Raw genomic sequence first — 17,077 nt, forward strand, 5'->3', positions numbered from 1 at the left:
TTTGCTGCCTGCTACTGGATCCCTTTCCCCTAGCTGAGCTGCCTTGTCAGGCCTCAGTGCAAAAGGATGAGCTCAGTCCTGATGTGACTTGATATGCTGGGGCGAGTTTGTAGGGGGGGCTCCCCTTTTCTGAGGTGAAGTGAAGGGGAGAAGGGGAAAATGTAGGGAGGGTAGGACCGAGAGGTGAAGAGGGAGGGGGCTGTGAATGGAATGTAAAATGAGTAAATTTAATAGACTTTAAAAAATAAATAGTAATAAAATAAAATAAAATGAAAATTAAAAAAAGAAAGAAAGAAAGAAAGAAAGAAAGAGCTGGGGTAGCTTCACTGTAAAGAACTTGCAAGGCAAGAGCAAGCCCTGAGTTTAGCACTGAAAATATTTTCCATATCACTTTTGTTCATAAACCCTCTGGGTCGTGACTTCTTTTTGTGGGGAGGTCAACCGATCTTTTTATAGGGGTTGCCTAAGACCACTGGAAAGTGCAGACATTTACATTACAATTTAAACAGTGGCAAAATTACAGTTATGAAGTAGTAACAAAAATAATTTTATAGTTGGGGGATCACTACAGCATGAGGAACTGTATTAAAGTGTCACAGCATTAGGAAGGTTGAGAACCACTGCCGTAGGATGTAAAATTAATAGCTGATCCTTATATTATTTATTATACAAAAAAAGAAGAAGAAAATACCTAATCTCAGTTGAGGAATGGATACAGAAATTGTAGTACTTTTACACAATGGAATACTACTCAGCAATTAAAAATGAAGAAATCATGAAATTTGTAGGCAAATGGTGGGACCTAGAAATGATCATCCTCAGTGAGGTATCCCAAAAGCAGAAAGACACACATGGTATATACTCACTTATATAGACATATAAGACAAGATAAACAAACTAAAATCTGTACACCTAAAGAAGATAAACAAGAAAGAGGACCCAGGATAAGAGGATCAATCCTCACTTAGAAAGACAAAGGGGATGGACATTGGATGTAGGAGAAAACAAGTATTCATCAAACTATAATAGGTAATTCTAACGGGGAATCTTGGCTACATTTTTTGACTGAAATTAATTTTTAAAAGATTTATTATACATACAGTGTTCTGCCTGCATATACACCTTCACACTAGAAGAGGACACCAGATCTCATTATAGATGGTTGTGAGTCATGATGTGGTTGATGTAATTTGAACTCAGGACCTTTGGAAGAGCAGCCAGTGCTCTTAACCTCTGAGCTATCTCTTAAGCTTGAAATTAAATATTTTATACAATATATTCTGATCACAGTTTCCTCTTCCTCATCTCCTCCCAGATCCTCTCCACCTAACTCTAAGACCTTGTTCTGTTTCTGTTTAAAAAACAGCCAAACAAAACTAACAAAAAACAGAATTAAAAAAAAAAGAAAAGAAAAGAAAGGCATGAAACACACACAAAAATAAAACCCATAAAAACACAAAATCAGAAAATATAGAAACAAAGGACCAGGAAAAAAAAAAAGTTGGGCTAGACTTTACTGACAGCTTCTTAACACCTGACTGAAAACCCATGTGACCCTGCTTTAAAAGCACTGTCCTTTAATCCCTGTGGTCCTTTTCTCTGTGTGCCCTGGGGGAGGGACCTGCTGCTGGTTAGTTTATCAACTCAGTAGGAGCTATGTTCCAGAACAGGAACCTCAACTAAAAGAACGCCTCTACCAGATAGGCCTGTAGGCAAGTCTGTGGCATAATTTTTATTAATAATTGACAAAAAAAAAAAAAAGGCAAGCCAACAAAGCCATGGAGAAAAAGCCAGTGAGCAGCACAGTTTCTGCCTGCATCTCCTGCCTTGGCTTCCCTCAGTAATGGACTGTAAAGCTTAAGTTGGCATGACAGATGCCCTCTTCTCAGCACGTTATTTCTGGTTGTGCTCTTTATCACAGAAAACTAGAATGAGGGGGTTATTAAAATTTCTACAAAAAGGTGTTCAAATCTATACACACCAACCATATTATATAGATTATTCTCTCGTGTCCTTTCCAACCTATACAGGTTAATTTAAAACATTCGGTGCCTTTTGCTATTAAACTTTCTTCATAACAAAACTTAGAATCATGGTCTATGATACTGGAGTTGCTAAGAGGTAGTCATTATTGGAAGATAAAAAAAAATCACAATGTATACTACCATTAACTTTGCTGTGCGCACATGCATACACACACACATACACATACATGAGCAAGAAAGGAGTGAGTGAGAGAGAGAGAATATGAGCCATAGACTTTGTTAGGGTACACTTATTTTGTTTCTTTTCTTTGGGGGTGGATAGAGAGCAGGCTAGGGATTCAACCCAGGTTACCACTCATGTAAAACATACCACTGAGACACACACCCACTCCCCATTTTTATTTCATACACATATAATAATGGACATAATATATAAACAGACTACTAATACTATATATGCATTATTACTACAAAAGTATTACTTATTATAAGGAATTCCCCCAGCGTCTAATCTTTTATTACCTTCAAGGAAGGATGGATTTTGTCCACAGGTAGTAAAAGAGGATTTCTTCGCTTTCGTTTCTCTATGGCAGACTGTGCGTCAGCAATTGCCCATTTATCAATAGGATGAGGAAACGTCTTTTGAACTCGTTCCTGTTCAGATCAAAGCAGGGCCATTCAGAATCAGTAGAAGTGTTTAAAATAGAATATAAAACACAACCTGATCAGTCCCGGTAATACAATAAGATAGCAGCAGCACAATATGTTCTGATCCTAGGAATGAAAAAACTTCCAGGTTTTAAAAAAGTCACCAGTCTATGGGCTACTCAGTCTCCAAGTGGGTTCCCTAGTAAGGGAAGCAGGGGCTGTCTCTGGCATGAACTCAGTGGCTGGCTCTCTGATCACCTCCCCCTAGCGGGGGTGCAGCCTTGCCAGGCCACAGAGGAACAATGCAGCCAGTCCTGATAAGACCTGATAGGCTAGAGGGTCAGATGGAAGGGGAGGAGGTCCTCCCCTATCAGTGGACTTGGGGAGAAGCATGGGAGGAGAAGAGGGAGGAAGGGTGGGGTTGGGAGGAGACAAGGAAGGGGGCCACAGCCAGGATACAAAGTGATTATAATAAATAATAATAATTAATAAAAGAGAGAAAAAAGTCACCAGTCACAGTGGCACACCTATAATCCTGAGAAGGTGGAGTCAGACTATGAGTTCAAAGGCAGCCTAGGCTACATGGTAAGTTGAGGCTAGTCCAAGCTACATAGTGAGACCCTAACTCAAAATAAAGATAAACAAAGGCCAATAACAAGATTTTATCATATAATTGTCATATAAATTTTTTTAAGTTTATTATGCCAGCATTGGGGAGAGTAGGTCAGTAGATTGCCTGTGTGATTGTGCGAGGATTAGGTTTGAGTACTAGCACAGTTAAAAAATATCAATTAGGAAAAGGTACAATACACAGAAGATCTATATATTAATATGAAATAGTATATCAGTGATTTTAAATTTTATTTTTAAAATTAACATCATTTGCCTAGAGGCCAACTTATCATTAATACTTCCAGAAAGCCTCACCTTTTTTGATAATAGCAGAGCGATGTAGAGAAGAGTTTAAAAGAACAGCTATCATGTAACTCTTAGAATACTGTGGGAACTGGGATGCTCAAACAGTTATGGAAATACAGATCTCCATAAAAACAACTCAAATTCTTGTTCATCTAACCTTAAATTTAACCAGTGGTTAACACAAACAAGAACTATATATTAGAACTGAACTCCAGTTGTGTAGGGTTTCCTATATTTAAGTTATATTGTCAAGCTTAATAAGATTCAGCAGCCAGGAACGGCGATGCATGCATGTAATCCCAGCACTCAGGGAAGCAGAGGCAGGTGGATCCCTGTGGATTCGAGGCCAGCCTGGTTTACAAAATGAGTCCAGGACAGCCAGGGCTACACAGAGAAACCTATCTCAAAAGAAAAAGAAAAAATAGCTATTGAAAGAATGTTTTGTTATATTTATTTAATGCTGAAAATGTTACAGCAAAGAAAAGGGGAAATAAATGTTTTAATTTTAAGAGTGCCTAAAAGTCTTAATACTTCAGTCAATCTAAATCACAATTTTTCTTTATAGCAAAAGTTGTAACTTGATCAGTCTTCAAAAAAAAAATAAGTAACAGTATATCTAAAAATGTTCCTATGTAACGGAAGCAAAAAAAATGCTTTAATACTAATCCATGCAGACTTTTATAAAGATTTATAAATATATACACATACAAAGGTTTATGTGTGTCTCTTTCTAGATAAAGGTAAACCATGAACAAGTAGCCTAATATTTAAAGAACAAACAGCATTAATCCTTTAGAAAGGTAACGTTTATGTGTACTAAAATGAACAGATTTCTTTCCCTTTTGGGACAGTTGTGCCCTGTACCCAGGATGACCCTGAACTTATGCTCCCCCCGCCTCAGCTTCCTGTGTGCTAAGATTATTAGCATGTACCATTATGCCCAGCTGAAAACACTATTAATATGCAGTTTAATGAACTTTGAAAATGTGTACACCTATGTAAACATCATCCAAATCAATACATAGAACATTTCTGTAACCTTGATCTTTGTTCTTTCATTATGTGTGTGCATATATGTCACCACATGTCTGTGAAGGTCAGAGGACAACTTTGGTGTTTCTCTCCATCCAACTTCATGTGGGTTGCATGGATCAAAGTCACGTTATCATTCTGCATGCACAGATGGCACGCACCTTTAGATGTCAAGCCATCTTAGGCCCTGATTTCTATCACCATTGTTATTAGCAGTTTCTAAAGTTTGTAAAATGAAATCTTACACATATTCTCTTGGGCATGGCTTTTTTTTTTACCCTATATTTCTTGAAATGCTGCTATTATCACACATAGTATTTAATTTTCTTAATTTATTTCTAATACTTATTTTATTAACATAATGCATTTGTTTATTCACTGGGAATGCCAGTTTAATTGGATCTGGAATCAACTAAGAAACAGCCTCTGCATAAGTCTAGGAGGGTATTTCCTAGAAGGTTTAAATTCATATTGCAAAGATCCTCTCCTAAAGGGAATAAGGCTACATAGTTAAATTCAAGGCCAGCCTGCCACAACAGCTGCCTTGTCTCCACTCCACATCATAGAAGAAATGAAGTCCTTTGCACCTGAGTAATAGGAAAGATGACATCAGGCATCTCGGAATTGGCCAGCACTTACCCATTACAACATTAGGGTACAGAGGTTTTTAACTCATTTAAAAAATAGGTGCCCTGGGAAAGCACTTTTCAGCTTCAATTGTTAGGGTACCCAGAGACTGCTGCTGCTGCTGTCTTAGACAATCAGGCCATAACATGGCAGTTTGTGGTCTTGTCCATATGGTACTGGTTTTGTAGGCATATAAAATAAAGAGTAATGAGCCTCATGGAGGCTTTCAACCAGATTTCAAAGTAGGCATAGGATCCTTGCAAGAGGCCTGTGGGAAGGCAATGCGTGAAGCTGTCAGGAAGTCTCAGTTGCAATGGAGATACCAGGATGCTGAAGATTAAAGGTGCCCAGCTTATACTCCTCCTTCTAGTGTAAAGTTCTATGTAGAATGTATGCAGAGGGAAGCTTCAAAGAGAAAAGTCTCGTTGGCTATCAATGGCAAGGCAACAGGAGTGGAGCTGCCCTACACCTGCTGAACCTGACATCTCAATGTCACATGCCCTGGACGCTGGACATGGAGCTACAGTATTTAATGTTTTCCCTGCTGTGTTCCAGTCTCACTTTGGTCCTATCATGCCTTTCTACAACTCCACTCCCCCTTTTGGAATGGATTATTCACCTTGCACCATTGCATATTGGAAGTAATTTTCTTTTTTATTTTACACAGGGTCACAGCTAAGAGATTGCTTTGATCTTATTGGAAACTTTGGGCTTTTGTTATGAACAGTGTTAGAACTGCTCAGAATTTTGGAAACTCTGGAGATAGACAAAATGGATTTTGCATTGTAAGATGACAATGAGTCTTCGGACCAAGGAGAAAAGTTACTGTTTGATCATGAAATGTCCTTTACAAAGCTCGTGAGTTAGAATGCTTGTTTAATACATGGTGGTGTTATTTTGGGAGATTCTGTGAACTTTAGGAAGTAAGGCAAGTTGGACAAAGTAGGTCAAAAACGAGGTATGTGATTTTGAAGCTTATCCATGGTCCCTAGTCATGTCCACTCTGCTCTGCCTACTGTGAGCCCAGTCATGCCCACACTCTGTCTGCTGTGAAGTCACTCATCCCCACACTCTGCTCTGTATACTAAAAGGTGAGCAGCCTTCTCCTTCACCTGCTCCACTCCCACTGGCATGATCTGCTCCAACACAGAGGCATAAGCAGTTATGTACTGAATCCTCTGAAATGTGAACTGAAATTAATCCTTTCTCCTTTAAGCAGTCCTCTCACAGACATTCTGACAATAATTATATAAAAGTAACAAATACACACACTTTCTTATTGATAGAGATTTGAGCTTTTGTAACTTTTAGCTATTACAAATTAAACTGCAAATTTTGAGCTTTTTGTAACTTCTATCTATTACAAATTAAACTACTTGTTTGTGTGTATATCACTTATGAACATATACTTTTATTCTCCATATCTAAGAGTACAATTGCTGGCCAAATGTTAAACATAGAAATAACTTTGGTAGAAACTGCCAAAAAATTTTGCATAGTTGTTATAGCGTTTATACTCCTACTTTTAGAAGTATAAAGTTGTCTAGGAAATACCCTCCTAGACTTATGCAGAGGCTGTCTCTTAGTTGATTCCAGATCCAATTAAACTGATAACCAAGACTGGCATTCCCAGTGAATAAACAAATACATTAGATTAATAAAATAAGTATTAGAAATAAATTAAGAAAAAGAAAAAAATTTTTCCTTTTTTTTGTTTTTGTTTTTCGAGAAAACATTTCTCTGTGTAGCTTCAGCTGTCCTGGACTTGCTTTGTAGACCAGGCTGGCCTCGAACTCACAGAGATCCTCCTGCCCCTACCTGCCTGAGTGCTGAGATTAAAGGTGCCCGGCTTCTACTCCTCCTTCTAGTGTAAAGTTCTAGGTAGTCTACACTCTTGTCTGTTTGCAATGTAGCCCCCCCCCCGGGAATTTTTTTAACTTTTTGTGGCTGTGTAAGACATTCACTATGATTTGAATTTCTATTTTTCAGGTGGCTTCTAGCTTCAGAAACTTTTCATGTGTTTATAGACAACTAGTATGTCTTCTTTTTTAAGTTTCTATTCAAGAATTTTGCAAACCTGGGGGAGGACTTTTTCCCCAGAGTCTGCAATTTGCCTCATTTTGTAGGTGAACTTTGGCTAACCTCAAAGTAGAGAGCCTCCTCTCTCAGCCCTGAGAGCTTAGACTATAGGCATGTTTAATACCTTTTCATTTTCTTAATTTTAACCTTTAATACTGTGTTTTCAGCCATCTCTAAAAAGTGCTTGCTTAATTCCAAATTATGATACTATTTGTCAAGCTTCTTTCCTACAAACTTTATAATTTCATTTTTTATATGTGAGATTATGATCTCTTGAGTTAATTTTTATCTATTGTAGGAGATAAGGTTTAAGGTTTTTCCCATTTATCCACCTACTTTTTTTTTCTAAAAACTGTCCTTTTTTTAAATGAACTGACTCGATATATTTCTTGAAAATGAACTGAGTATATATGTGTGTTTGTGTGTATATAAATATATATATAAATATATATAAATAATATGTCAGTGGTTTTAGTTACTACAGAAATTTATAGTGGCAAAAATTAATTTCATGGGTTTTTTTTTTTGAAGTAACATAATAATTTTTACCTCCACGTCTTGAACAGTCCTTGGCTGAGCCATGCATAACTTATTAAGCAGCTGAAAAATCAGTTCTTCAATATAATAAAGAGACTCTTCATTAGCTGACAGGGTGGGATGTACTTGTTCCTGAACCTTAAAAAGAAAAATTTTCAATTAAGGCAATGGCAAAATAATATGAAATGAACAAATTCAATGAGAATCCTACATGCAGTTAATATTCACTAAAATGGCTATATACCAATATAAATATTTTTTAAAGCCAAAAATGTAGGGTAGCTAGAGAGGTGGCTAAGTAATGAAGAACACCTGCTGCTCTTGCAGAAGACAAAGGTTGGGTTCCCAGCACCAATAAGGCCACTTAGAACTCTCTGCGACTCCAGATCCAGGCTATCTAACGCCCTCTTCTGGCCTGCTTGGGCACTGCACGCACGTGGTGCACAGACATACATGCAGGTAACACACCCATGCACATCAAATAAAATTGAATTTCAAAAAGTTTTACGTTTAAAAAAAGAGACTATTTGTTGGTCTGTGTTCATTTTTCTTACCCCTTCTTTAACCTTTGTTTTGTTTTGTTTTGTTTTGTTTTGTTTTGTTTTGTTTTCAAGATAGGGTTTCTCTGAGTAGCCTTAGTTGTCCTAGAACTCCTCTGTAGACCAGGCTGACTTTTGAACTCTGAACTCAAGAGATCCACCTGCCTCTGCCTCCCTAGTGCTGGGATTAGAGGCTTGCACTACCACTATAAAAGCTGTTTTAAATTGTGAGAATCTGTAGGAAGTCACTGGACGGTCTACTTCCTGCTATTTAAAAAATACATATTCAAGGCCGGAGAGAAGCTGTCAACTCAGTGCTTGTCTTGCATGCATGAGAGCATGAGCTCTATCCCCACAACCCATGTAAAAGCTGGGCATGCTGGCATATGCCTGCAGTCACAACTCTGGGTAGGTGAAGCTAGCCAGATCACTAGGGCTTCCTGGCCAATTAGCCTAGTCTACTTGGCGGGTTTCAGATCACAAAGAGACCCTGCCTCAAAAAAAAGGAATAATGACTAAATCTAACCTCTCGTCTCCACATGCACATGAACACACGTTCTCAAACACACCCACGCTAAAACATGCTCCATACAAATAAATACAAACCCACACTTATCACTAAAGCAAACATTTCCACACAAATGAATGTATGTGTGGGGGCACACATCCCTGGACACATGCATGCATGCCTGCCCACATACATTTTTATACACACACATACAAACACCAGCACACATGGGCACACATGGGAACAAGCATGCATGCATGTATACACACACCAACAAAGCATACTCCCAAAAACTATTAGATACAATTTTAGAGGAATCATAGATATCGTTAGTCCACCTAAAGCACCCACTAGATGACTTAAAGCTAGCTTCCGAGTCTCTGCAGTAGAGCAGTAGACAGACACTTTCGAAAGCCCGAATCAAGACAATCAGAAGAAGGTAGTGCTCAGCCTTTACATGGCATGTGCTTCCTACTGCTACTACTCAGTTATGCTGAGCTCCTAAAATTGTTTTCTAAAGCTAGAACCTGGAAATTTATCCAAATAATCCAGTGTGACTGAATATATATAAAAAAACAGCAACACAGGAAGTAACAGTTGTGTCTACACATTGCAAATAGTGGTTGAAACAAACTAGGTACAGCTGTAACATTTTATGCCATGGTATTTTAAAGGGTATTGGTATTATCAACACACACAGAGAACAGAAATCTTCTACAGCCTCTAAATTATTTTTTAAAACTAACTCAGTGATCGAACAGCCTTTCCACAAAGAAATCAGCATGAGATAATTTGATTACCAAAATTTTGCATGAAAATTTCCCTCAAGGGGAGTAGACCGATCCTGCAAATTATCAAGGGTTATAAACTCATGTATCTAACCCTCTAAGTCTGTGGTCAGGAGAGAAGCTCCACCCACATTACGTGTCCTCATTCTTTTTCACGCAGCATCCCCGGAAGCTACCGACTTCACCAGCTTCTCAAGGACCAACTCCTGACTTTCCTGATCCTCTAGCTTAACATTTCTTTCTTTTGTAAAAAATATCTATTTTTTTTAAATAAATTACAGTTTATTCACTTTGGATCACAACTGTAGCCTTCTCCCTCAGCCCCTCCCAATCCCATTCTCCCTCCCTCATCTCCTCCCATGCTCCTTCCCCAGTCCACTGATAGGGAAGGTTGTCCTCCCCCTCCATCTGACCCTAGCCTATCAGGTCTCATCAGGAGTGGCTGCACTGTCCTCCTCTGGTAAGGCTGCTCCCCATCAGGGGGAGGTGATCAAAGAGCCAGCTGCTGAGTTCATGTCAGAGACAGTCACTGTTCCCCTTACTAGGAAACCCACTTGGAGACTGAGCTGCCATGGGCTACATCTGTGCAGGGATTCTAGGTTATCTCCATGCATGGTCCTTGGTTGGAGTATCAGTCTCAGAAAAGAGCCCTGGCCCAGATTTTTTGGGCTCTGTTGGTCTCTTTGTGGGACTCCTGTCCCCTCCAGATCTTTCTATCTCCCCATTCTTCCATAAGATTCCCTGTACTCTGCCCAAAGTTTGGCTATGAGTCTCAGCCTCTGCTTTGATACCTTGCTGGGTAGAGTCTTTCAGAGGCCCTCTGTGGTAGGCTCTTGTCCTATTTTCTGTTTTCTCCCCTTCTGATGTCTGTTCCGTTTACCTTTCTGAATGAGGATTGATTATCTTACCCAGAGTCCTCCTTCTTGCTTAGCTTCTTTAGGTGTACAGATTTTAGTATGTTTATCCTATATTATATGTCTAATATCCACTTATAAGTGAGTATATACCATGTGTGTCTGTTTCTGGGATACCTCACTCAGGATGATCTTTTCTAGTTCCCATAATATGGCTGCAAATTTCATGATTTCCTTGTTTTTAGTTGCTGAGTAGTATTCCATTATGTAAATGTACCACAATTTCTGACATTTGGGTTGTGTCCAGATTCTGGCTTTTACAAATAAAGCTGCTACGAACATGGTTGAGCAAATGTCCTTGCTGTATAGTTGAGCATCTTTTGGATATATGCTTAGGAGTGGTATAGCTCGATCTTGAGGAAGCACTATTCCTAATTGCCTGAGAAAGCGCCAGGTTGATTTACAAAGTGGTTGTACAAGTTTAAATTCCACCAGCAATGGAGGAGGCTTCCCCTTTCTCCACATCTTCTCCAGCATGTGTTGTCACTTGAATTTTTGATCTTAGCCATTCCGATGGGTGTAAGGTGAAATCTCAGGGTCATTATGATTTGCATCTCCCTGATGATTAAGTACGTTGATCATCTCTTTAAGTGTTTCTCTGCCGTTCGATATTCCTCTATTGAGAATTCTGTTTAGCTCTGTACTCCATTTTTTAGTTGGATTACTTGATTTGCTGCTGTTTAACTTGAGTTCTTTATACATTTCTTTCTGTTTTACTGTAGTCTGCACTTTAATTCTGCTAACTTCCTCAGATGGCTATTTAGGTCACTGTTTTTCATCTTTTCTATTGTGTATACTATCTATAAAAATCTAGCTTTGTGAAAACTAAGATGTTTAATAAATTTTCAAAATCAAACTAATTTCTAAGTTTTAATATGTTTTCTAATATACTTTAGAATTCTGAAATGATTTCAGAATCCCTGATCATAAGGGACTTGGTTTTGTTTTTGAAGCTAAGTATCCCCATATAGTCCAGGTTGACCTAGAACACTGTCCTCCTAAGTGCCAGGATTTACAGGTTGTAAATGCCTGGATTATTCCTGGGTTGTAAAGATGTTTTACATTGGGTTTTATAATTGCATGTGACAAAAAAAAAATTTAAAAACCCATACTTTTTGAGATTTGGAGGTCTAGTTCATCAACAGAGTACTGGTATATTCAAGGTTCTGAGTTTGATACCCAGAAGCACAAAAGAACACAACACCAAAACTTGGTGATTTCAGTTTTTTGAAATTTGTTGAGACCACAGTCTACTATAGTTATCATTACTAACAAAATTGTCAAGCATTTAAAGAAGAAATAGAACAATCTTAAGCAAACTCACTCAGAAAACAGAAAAGACTGACAGACCTATTTTAAGATTAGCCTAGATGAAAATAGTATGCCATTGTCCCTCATGAACCCCTAAGGAAAAGCCAAAATAAAATAACAGGTAGCTAAATTCTACACAGACTCAGACACACAGACACACACACGACAACATAAACAAGTTTGATTTCTCCTAGATAAAGAAAGTTGGTTTAATGCTGGAATTTCAAGTAATATAATTCATCATGTTAACATACTAAAAGAAAATTTATAGCCATCTTGTAGATGTAGGCTTGGATGAGAGGGACAAATCTGTGAGGAACCCAGAATGTGTTATATGAACATATATATTTCTTTTTCAATAAAAAAATTGGAGGGGGGGTAAGAGGCAAAGCAATGGTGGCACAAGCCTTTAACCCCAGCACTCAAGAGGCTCTGTGAGGTGGAGGCCAGCCTGGTCTGCACAGTGAGTTCTAGGCTATGTAGATGGAAGGTCAATGTTTATCTGGACTATCTGGACATATTAGCACCCAGGAATCAACTAACAGAAGGAATACCAAATCATCTGCAAATTAAGATTTTTTAAATTCTTAGTCTATAGATATATGCATGTGCACACTGGTTACAGGAGACTATTAGGTGTCCTGCTCAATCAGTCCCATCTTACTTTCCTAATTCTGGGTCCAATTTCTTTCTCTCATTAGAAAACAAGCAGGCATTTAAAAAGTAGTAATAAAAACAAACAAACAAAAGAACCAAACAAAAAGCACAAGAAAAACATATAAATGCAGAGACATACGTTTACATAGAGAGAAATCCCATAAAAACACAAATGTTTATCTGTCTCAAAAAACTAAAAAAAAAGAGAGGAAGGAAGAAAAAAAAAGACAGAAAGGACAAGCCCACAACCTTTCTTTCTGTCTCTCATTAAAAAAACAAACAGGCATCTAAGAAGTAATAATAAGATAAAATAAAAACAAACAAAAAGAACCAAAGAAAAAGCACAGGAAAGATATATAGACACGTTCACAGAAAGAACTTTCTATTATTTCTACTCCATATGATAGAGGTCCTAGCCAGACCAGTAAGGCAAGAAGAAAAAAAAAAAAGTATAAGAATCAGTAAGGTCTGAGAGGTGGCTCAAATGGTTCAGAGAGTTTGCCACTCAAGCATGAGGTTATGAGTTCAAATGTTTAGCCCTCACATAAAAAATAAAATGTTATAACCAGCAATGTGAGGAGTGGAGACAGGAGGATCACTGGAACTTGCTGGACACCAGCCAGTGGAGACCCTGAATTATAAGAGTAAGACAGAGACTGACTGAGCCGGACAGCTACTATCTTCCTCTAGCCGCATACACATGCGTACAAAAATAGACAAAGAATTTTTTTAAAAATTTAATTTGCCCAGTGTGGGCAGTTTCAATCCAATTTATCAGAGTTGTGAATAAAGGACAGAATAATAAAAATCATTTTTATTATTATTAGAAATTATTATTAAAAATCAGTCTCTTCTCTCTTCCTTACTAGATTTGTGATGTGCTATTGGTCTTCTGTCCTTCAGACATGACTCACACTGAAACTTACAGCATTTGCTCTCCTGGTACTCATGCTGCAGCCATGCTGGTGACTTTCCAGAGTCTCCAACGTAATAAAAGCAGACTTCGGACGTCTCAGCTTCTCTAAATGCATAAGCCAATTTCCTCATAGTAAGTCTCCTTTAAAATGCATATAAAAGCCGTGCAGTGATGGTACACCTTTAATCTAGCAATCAAGGAGGCAGAGGCAGGTGGATCTCTGAATTCAAGGCCAGCCTGGTCTACAGAGTGAGCTCCAGCACAGCTAAGGCTACAGAGAAACCCTGTCTGGAAAAACAAAAACAAACACAGTGTACATAAGCATGTGAGTGATTAATTCTGTTTCACTGAGACTCCAGACTAACATAGTTAGGCCATACAAAACTACTTTACAAAAAACAGGACTCCTATTCGGAAAACTTTCAGACTGAGAAAAATTAAAGATGAAACATTAATAATAATGCCAGCATATTTATCAGAATTATCAGACATAAGTATATCAATTCTTCCCAAACTAACTTATAGTTAATAAAATCTCAATCAAAAGAGCTTGTTGCAATTCAATTGACAAGATAACTTTCAAAATATATACAGAAAATACAAAAATAAAAATAAAAAAACTAAAGAAATTTATCTACCATTTGCTGTTTATTCTTTTACTCTGGCCTGCTATATGCTTAATAAATTCATTCATTCAAAACCAAACACATGGTTATCATAGACCAATCACAAGACCATACAAAATAGGATAGCAAATGATAAAATACTAATGACAACTACTACATAAAGAATGGCTTAATCCTCAAAACAATAGTAATGAAAGACACTAGATTAAAAGAACACCTATGATAAGGGTCAAGATAAGACAAAATTGCTGGACACAGTTCACACACTAATCCCAGCGCTTAGGAGGCAAAAGCAGGTTGATCTCTGTGAGTTTAAGGCCAGTTTGGTCTACACAGGGAATCCATATGTAACACTATGTAACATAAGTCTACATAGTGAGACCCTGTCTCAATAAATAAATGTGCAACATTAAATTTTAAAAAGACAAAATTAAACCACTGCTTAGGAACACATGAAAAATGAGAAAGACTAATAAAAGCAGGTACTTTTTGGAGTGTTTTATTAAGAAAAATGATGGCTGGAAAGATGGCTCAGCTGTTAGGAGCACTGGTTGCTCTTCCAGAGGACCCTGGTTCAACTCCAGTATCCACATGGCAGCTCACAATTGTAACTGCTGTTCCAGGGGATCTGACACTCTCATACAGACATATATGCAGTCAAACATCAATGTAGATAAAATAAAAATAAGTTAATTAAAAAAAAGAAAAATGATGGGACTGTGCTACACCTAACTTGGATGACAGTTAAATATTGATGTTCTCTAATTTGTCCTTATCCTGTATGTGTTTTCCAATTTGTATCAAATTTTTTAAAAGCTAAGATAACTACCTGGTGTGCTGAGATGATTTAACTGAGATAGGTAAATCAAGAGTTAAGTTTCCACTAAAATAATTTTAGATAACCCCTAGCATTCAGTTCAATGCTAGCATACTGGAGAAAACAGCTTACAAAACTGAAAAGTAGTGCACTACATAGATGAAGCAAAAGTTAACTAGCTTCAGACAGGAAGACCAAAAGCTTAACAGCAACGATTTCCTGTCTAAAACCAACAAATTATCAATCAAATATGATGGTAAAATAAAGGCATTCTTAAACATAACAAGGTTAAAAAAAAAACTTCACGTACCATTTCTCACTAACACTCTGTGATATATACTACAATAAAAAACTAACTAATAAATAAAAATAACAAGACTGCAAATCAAGAATGAGAAAACATGCCAGAGAGAGGACTTAGAGCTTAAGAGCACTGACTGCTCTTCCAGAGGTCCTGAGTTCAATTCAGTCATGAGTTCAAGTCAGGAGAGGGAATGCCCTCTCCTGGCATGCAGGTGAACATACAGACAGAACACTGTAAAATAAATAAATAAATAAATAAGAATGAGAAGATAGTAGAATATAGGAAAATGGAGAAAAAAACATCAATATAAAAGAAAGGCAAAGGAATGCCCAGGATTAAATGAGAGGAAATTATATGGCAAGAGCCAGCAAGAGGCATAAGAGTAACCAGTGTGGATTGGATCATGTCGGAAGACTCTGGGAACTGTTTCAACAAGATGAAATCAAGGGAATAGAACTAAAAATTCCAAAAGAATGCTGGGATGACTGACAGAAAGTCTAGGTTCAAAACTCAGTGTACGGAAAACAAGATGATTAGTGCTGTCATCAGATAATTACTAGTGCCATTAAAAGCAAAAAGGAAAGGTGCTTTAATATAAATGGAAATGAGTCATAATAATATAAAATAAGTATTAACCCAATCAAAATAAATGCTCAGCCATGGGGAAAGGGAGGCAGGAAGGTATGCAAGGCAGAAAGGTTTGGGAAAGTACTTCCTTTCGCACTGTCTACTTCTTCACCTGACAAGAGGAAACCCAGGAACATCTTTACTGCACAAATCCACGAAATCCTTGGCATAGAAAGCTTTTCCCACTTATGTATGTATGTGCATGTGTGCAGACATGCACATGCCATGGCATACGTGGAGGTCAGAGGGCAACCTGAAGAACTCGGTTCTCTTCCTCCACCACATGGGCTCGGGTTTTGAACTCATTAGACATCAGGCTTGGCAGCAAATGCCATCTCACCAACATGAGAAACCCTATTTTTTTTTGAAAGTATTCGCCTAGTGAGTGCAGTGATGTCTGAAGGCTGCTACACAGCATCCTTCTGTAAGAGGCTAAGAGCCCTCCTACTCAGTGAAAGAGATACTGTGCATGAAAACTAAGAAAAATCTAACTGGAAGTAATTTTTTCCTGTGATTATGATTTTGGAAAGAAACTTTAGCACTAAGCATCTTATGCCAAACTTCTCAATTTCAAATATAAAAACAGCCTATGGCCATACCACCCAAAAAACACCCGATCAAATAAGAAACGTCATAAAAATACACATGCCATGTTTAAACCATCCCTAAAATACTCTCAAATAGCATCAAAATGACAATGAAGGCAGCCTAGTCCTAACACTTCCATAGTAACTACTACTTTAAAAGCCTAAAAGACAATAGACACAAAACTGCTATATCACAACAAACTTACCAATATTTTTCTGAAAGACTAATCAGAAAGAAGAATTAAATAATTTTCAGTTCTTAACATGAGCATGGCGAGTCAGACCTGTATCACAGTTATGCCAGAATGTATTCCCTTCATATATGCACTTAGGTAGAATAATCATAGCCTACAGGTGGAGAGCTACTGAAGCATTCACTAAAAGCTATTTTTAAATACTATACTTAACAAACTACATAAATGTTTTTACTAATGATGGTTTCTGTATTCACAATCAAAAAATCTTGTTAGTGCATTCGTTCAATCAACTAACATTTGCATCTCAAGAAAATGTAGTAAATAAACCTCTTTATCTTTACTTTCTGACTGACATCTATCTCTTTCAAATCCTGCATTAAAAATCTTCACAGAAATACAAACGTCTCAAGTGTCATTTAAACCCTGCATGTAACTCTGGAGTGGGGCTTGGTGGTTTTTC

At 37.6% G+C, this 17,077-nt stretch overlaps 1 protein-coding gene across 4 annotated transcripts in view; it reads right to left on the reverse strand.

Moving 5' to 3' along the window:
* Sos2 (SOS Ras/Rho guanine nucleotide exchange factor 2) overlaps positions 1 to 17,077 on the reverse strand; it is an 86,725-nt gene that overhangs the window by 59,898 nt on the left and 9,750 nt on the right. For 2 of the 4 annotated variants that reach the window (XM_021650932.2, XM_021650931.2), the window contains exons 2-3: positions 7,839 to 7,964; positions 2,508 to 2,639 (exon numbers count right to left, since the gene is read on the reverse strand). In XM_021650932.2, coding sequence (XP_021506607.1) covers positions 2,508 to 2,639; positions 7,839 to 7,964 — 258 coding nt within the window. Of the gene's footprint in view, positions 1 to 2,507; positions 2,640 to 7,838; positions 7,965 to 13,469; positions 13,692 to 17,077 lie in introns of those variants that run through there. The other 2 variants (XM_021650930.2, XM_021650929.2) reach the window with 2 other exon arrangements.

This window comes from Meriones unguiculatus, chromosome 7, assembly GCF_030254825.1.
Source record: "Meriones unguiculatus strain TT.TT164.6M chromosome 7, Bangor_MerUng_6.1, whole genome shotgun sequence".
Classification (NCBI taxonomy): Eukaryota; Metazoa; Chordata; class Mammalia; order Rodentia; family Muridae; genus Meriones; species Meriones unguiculatus.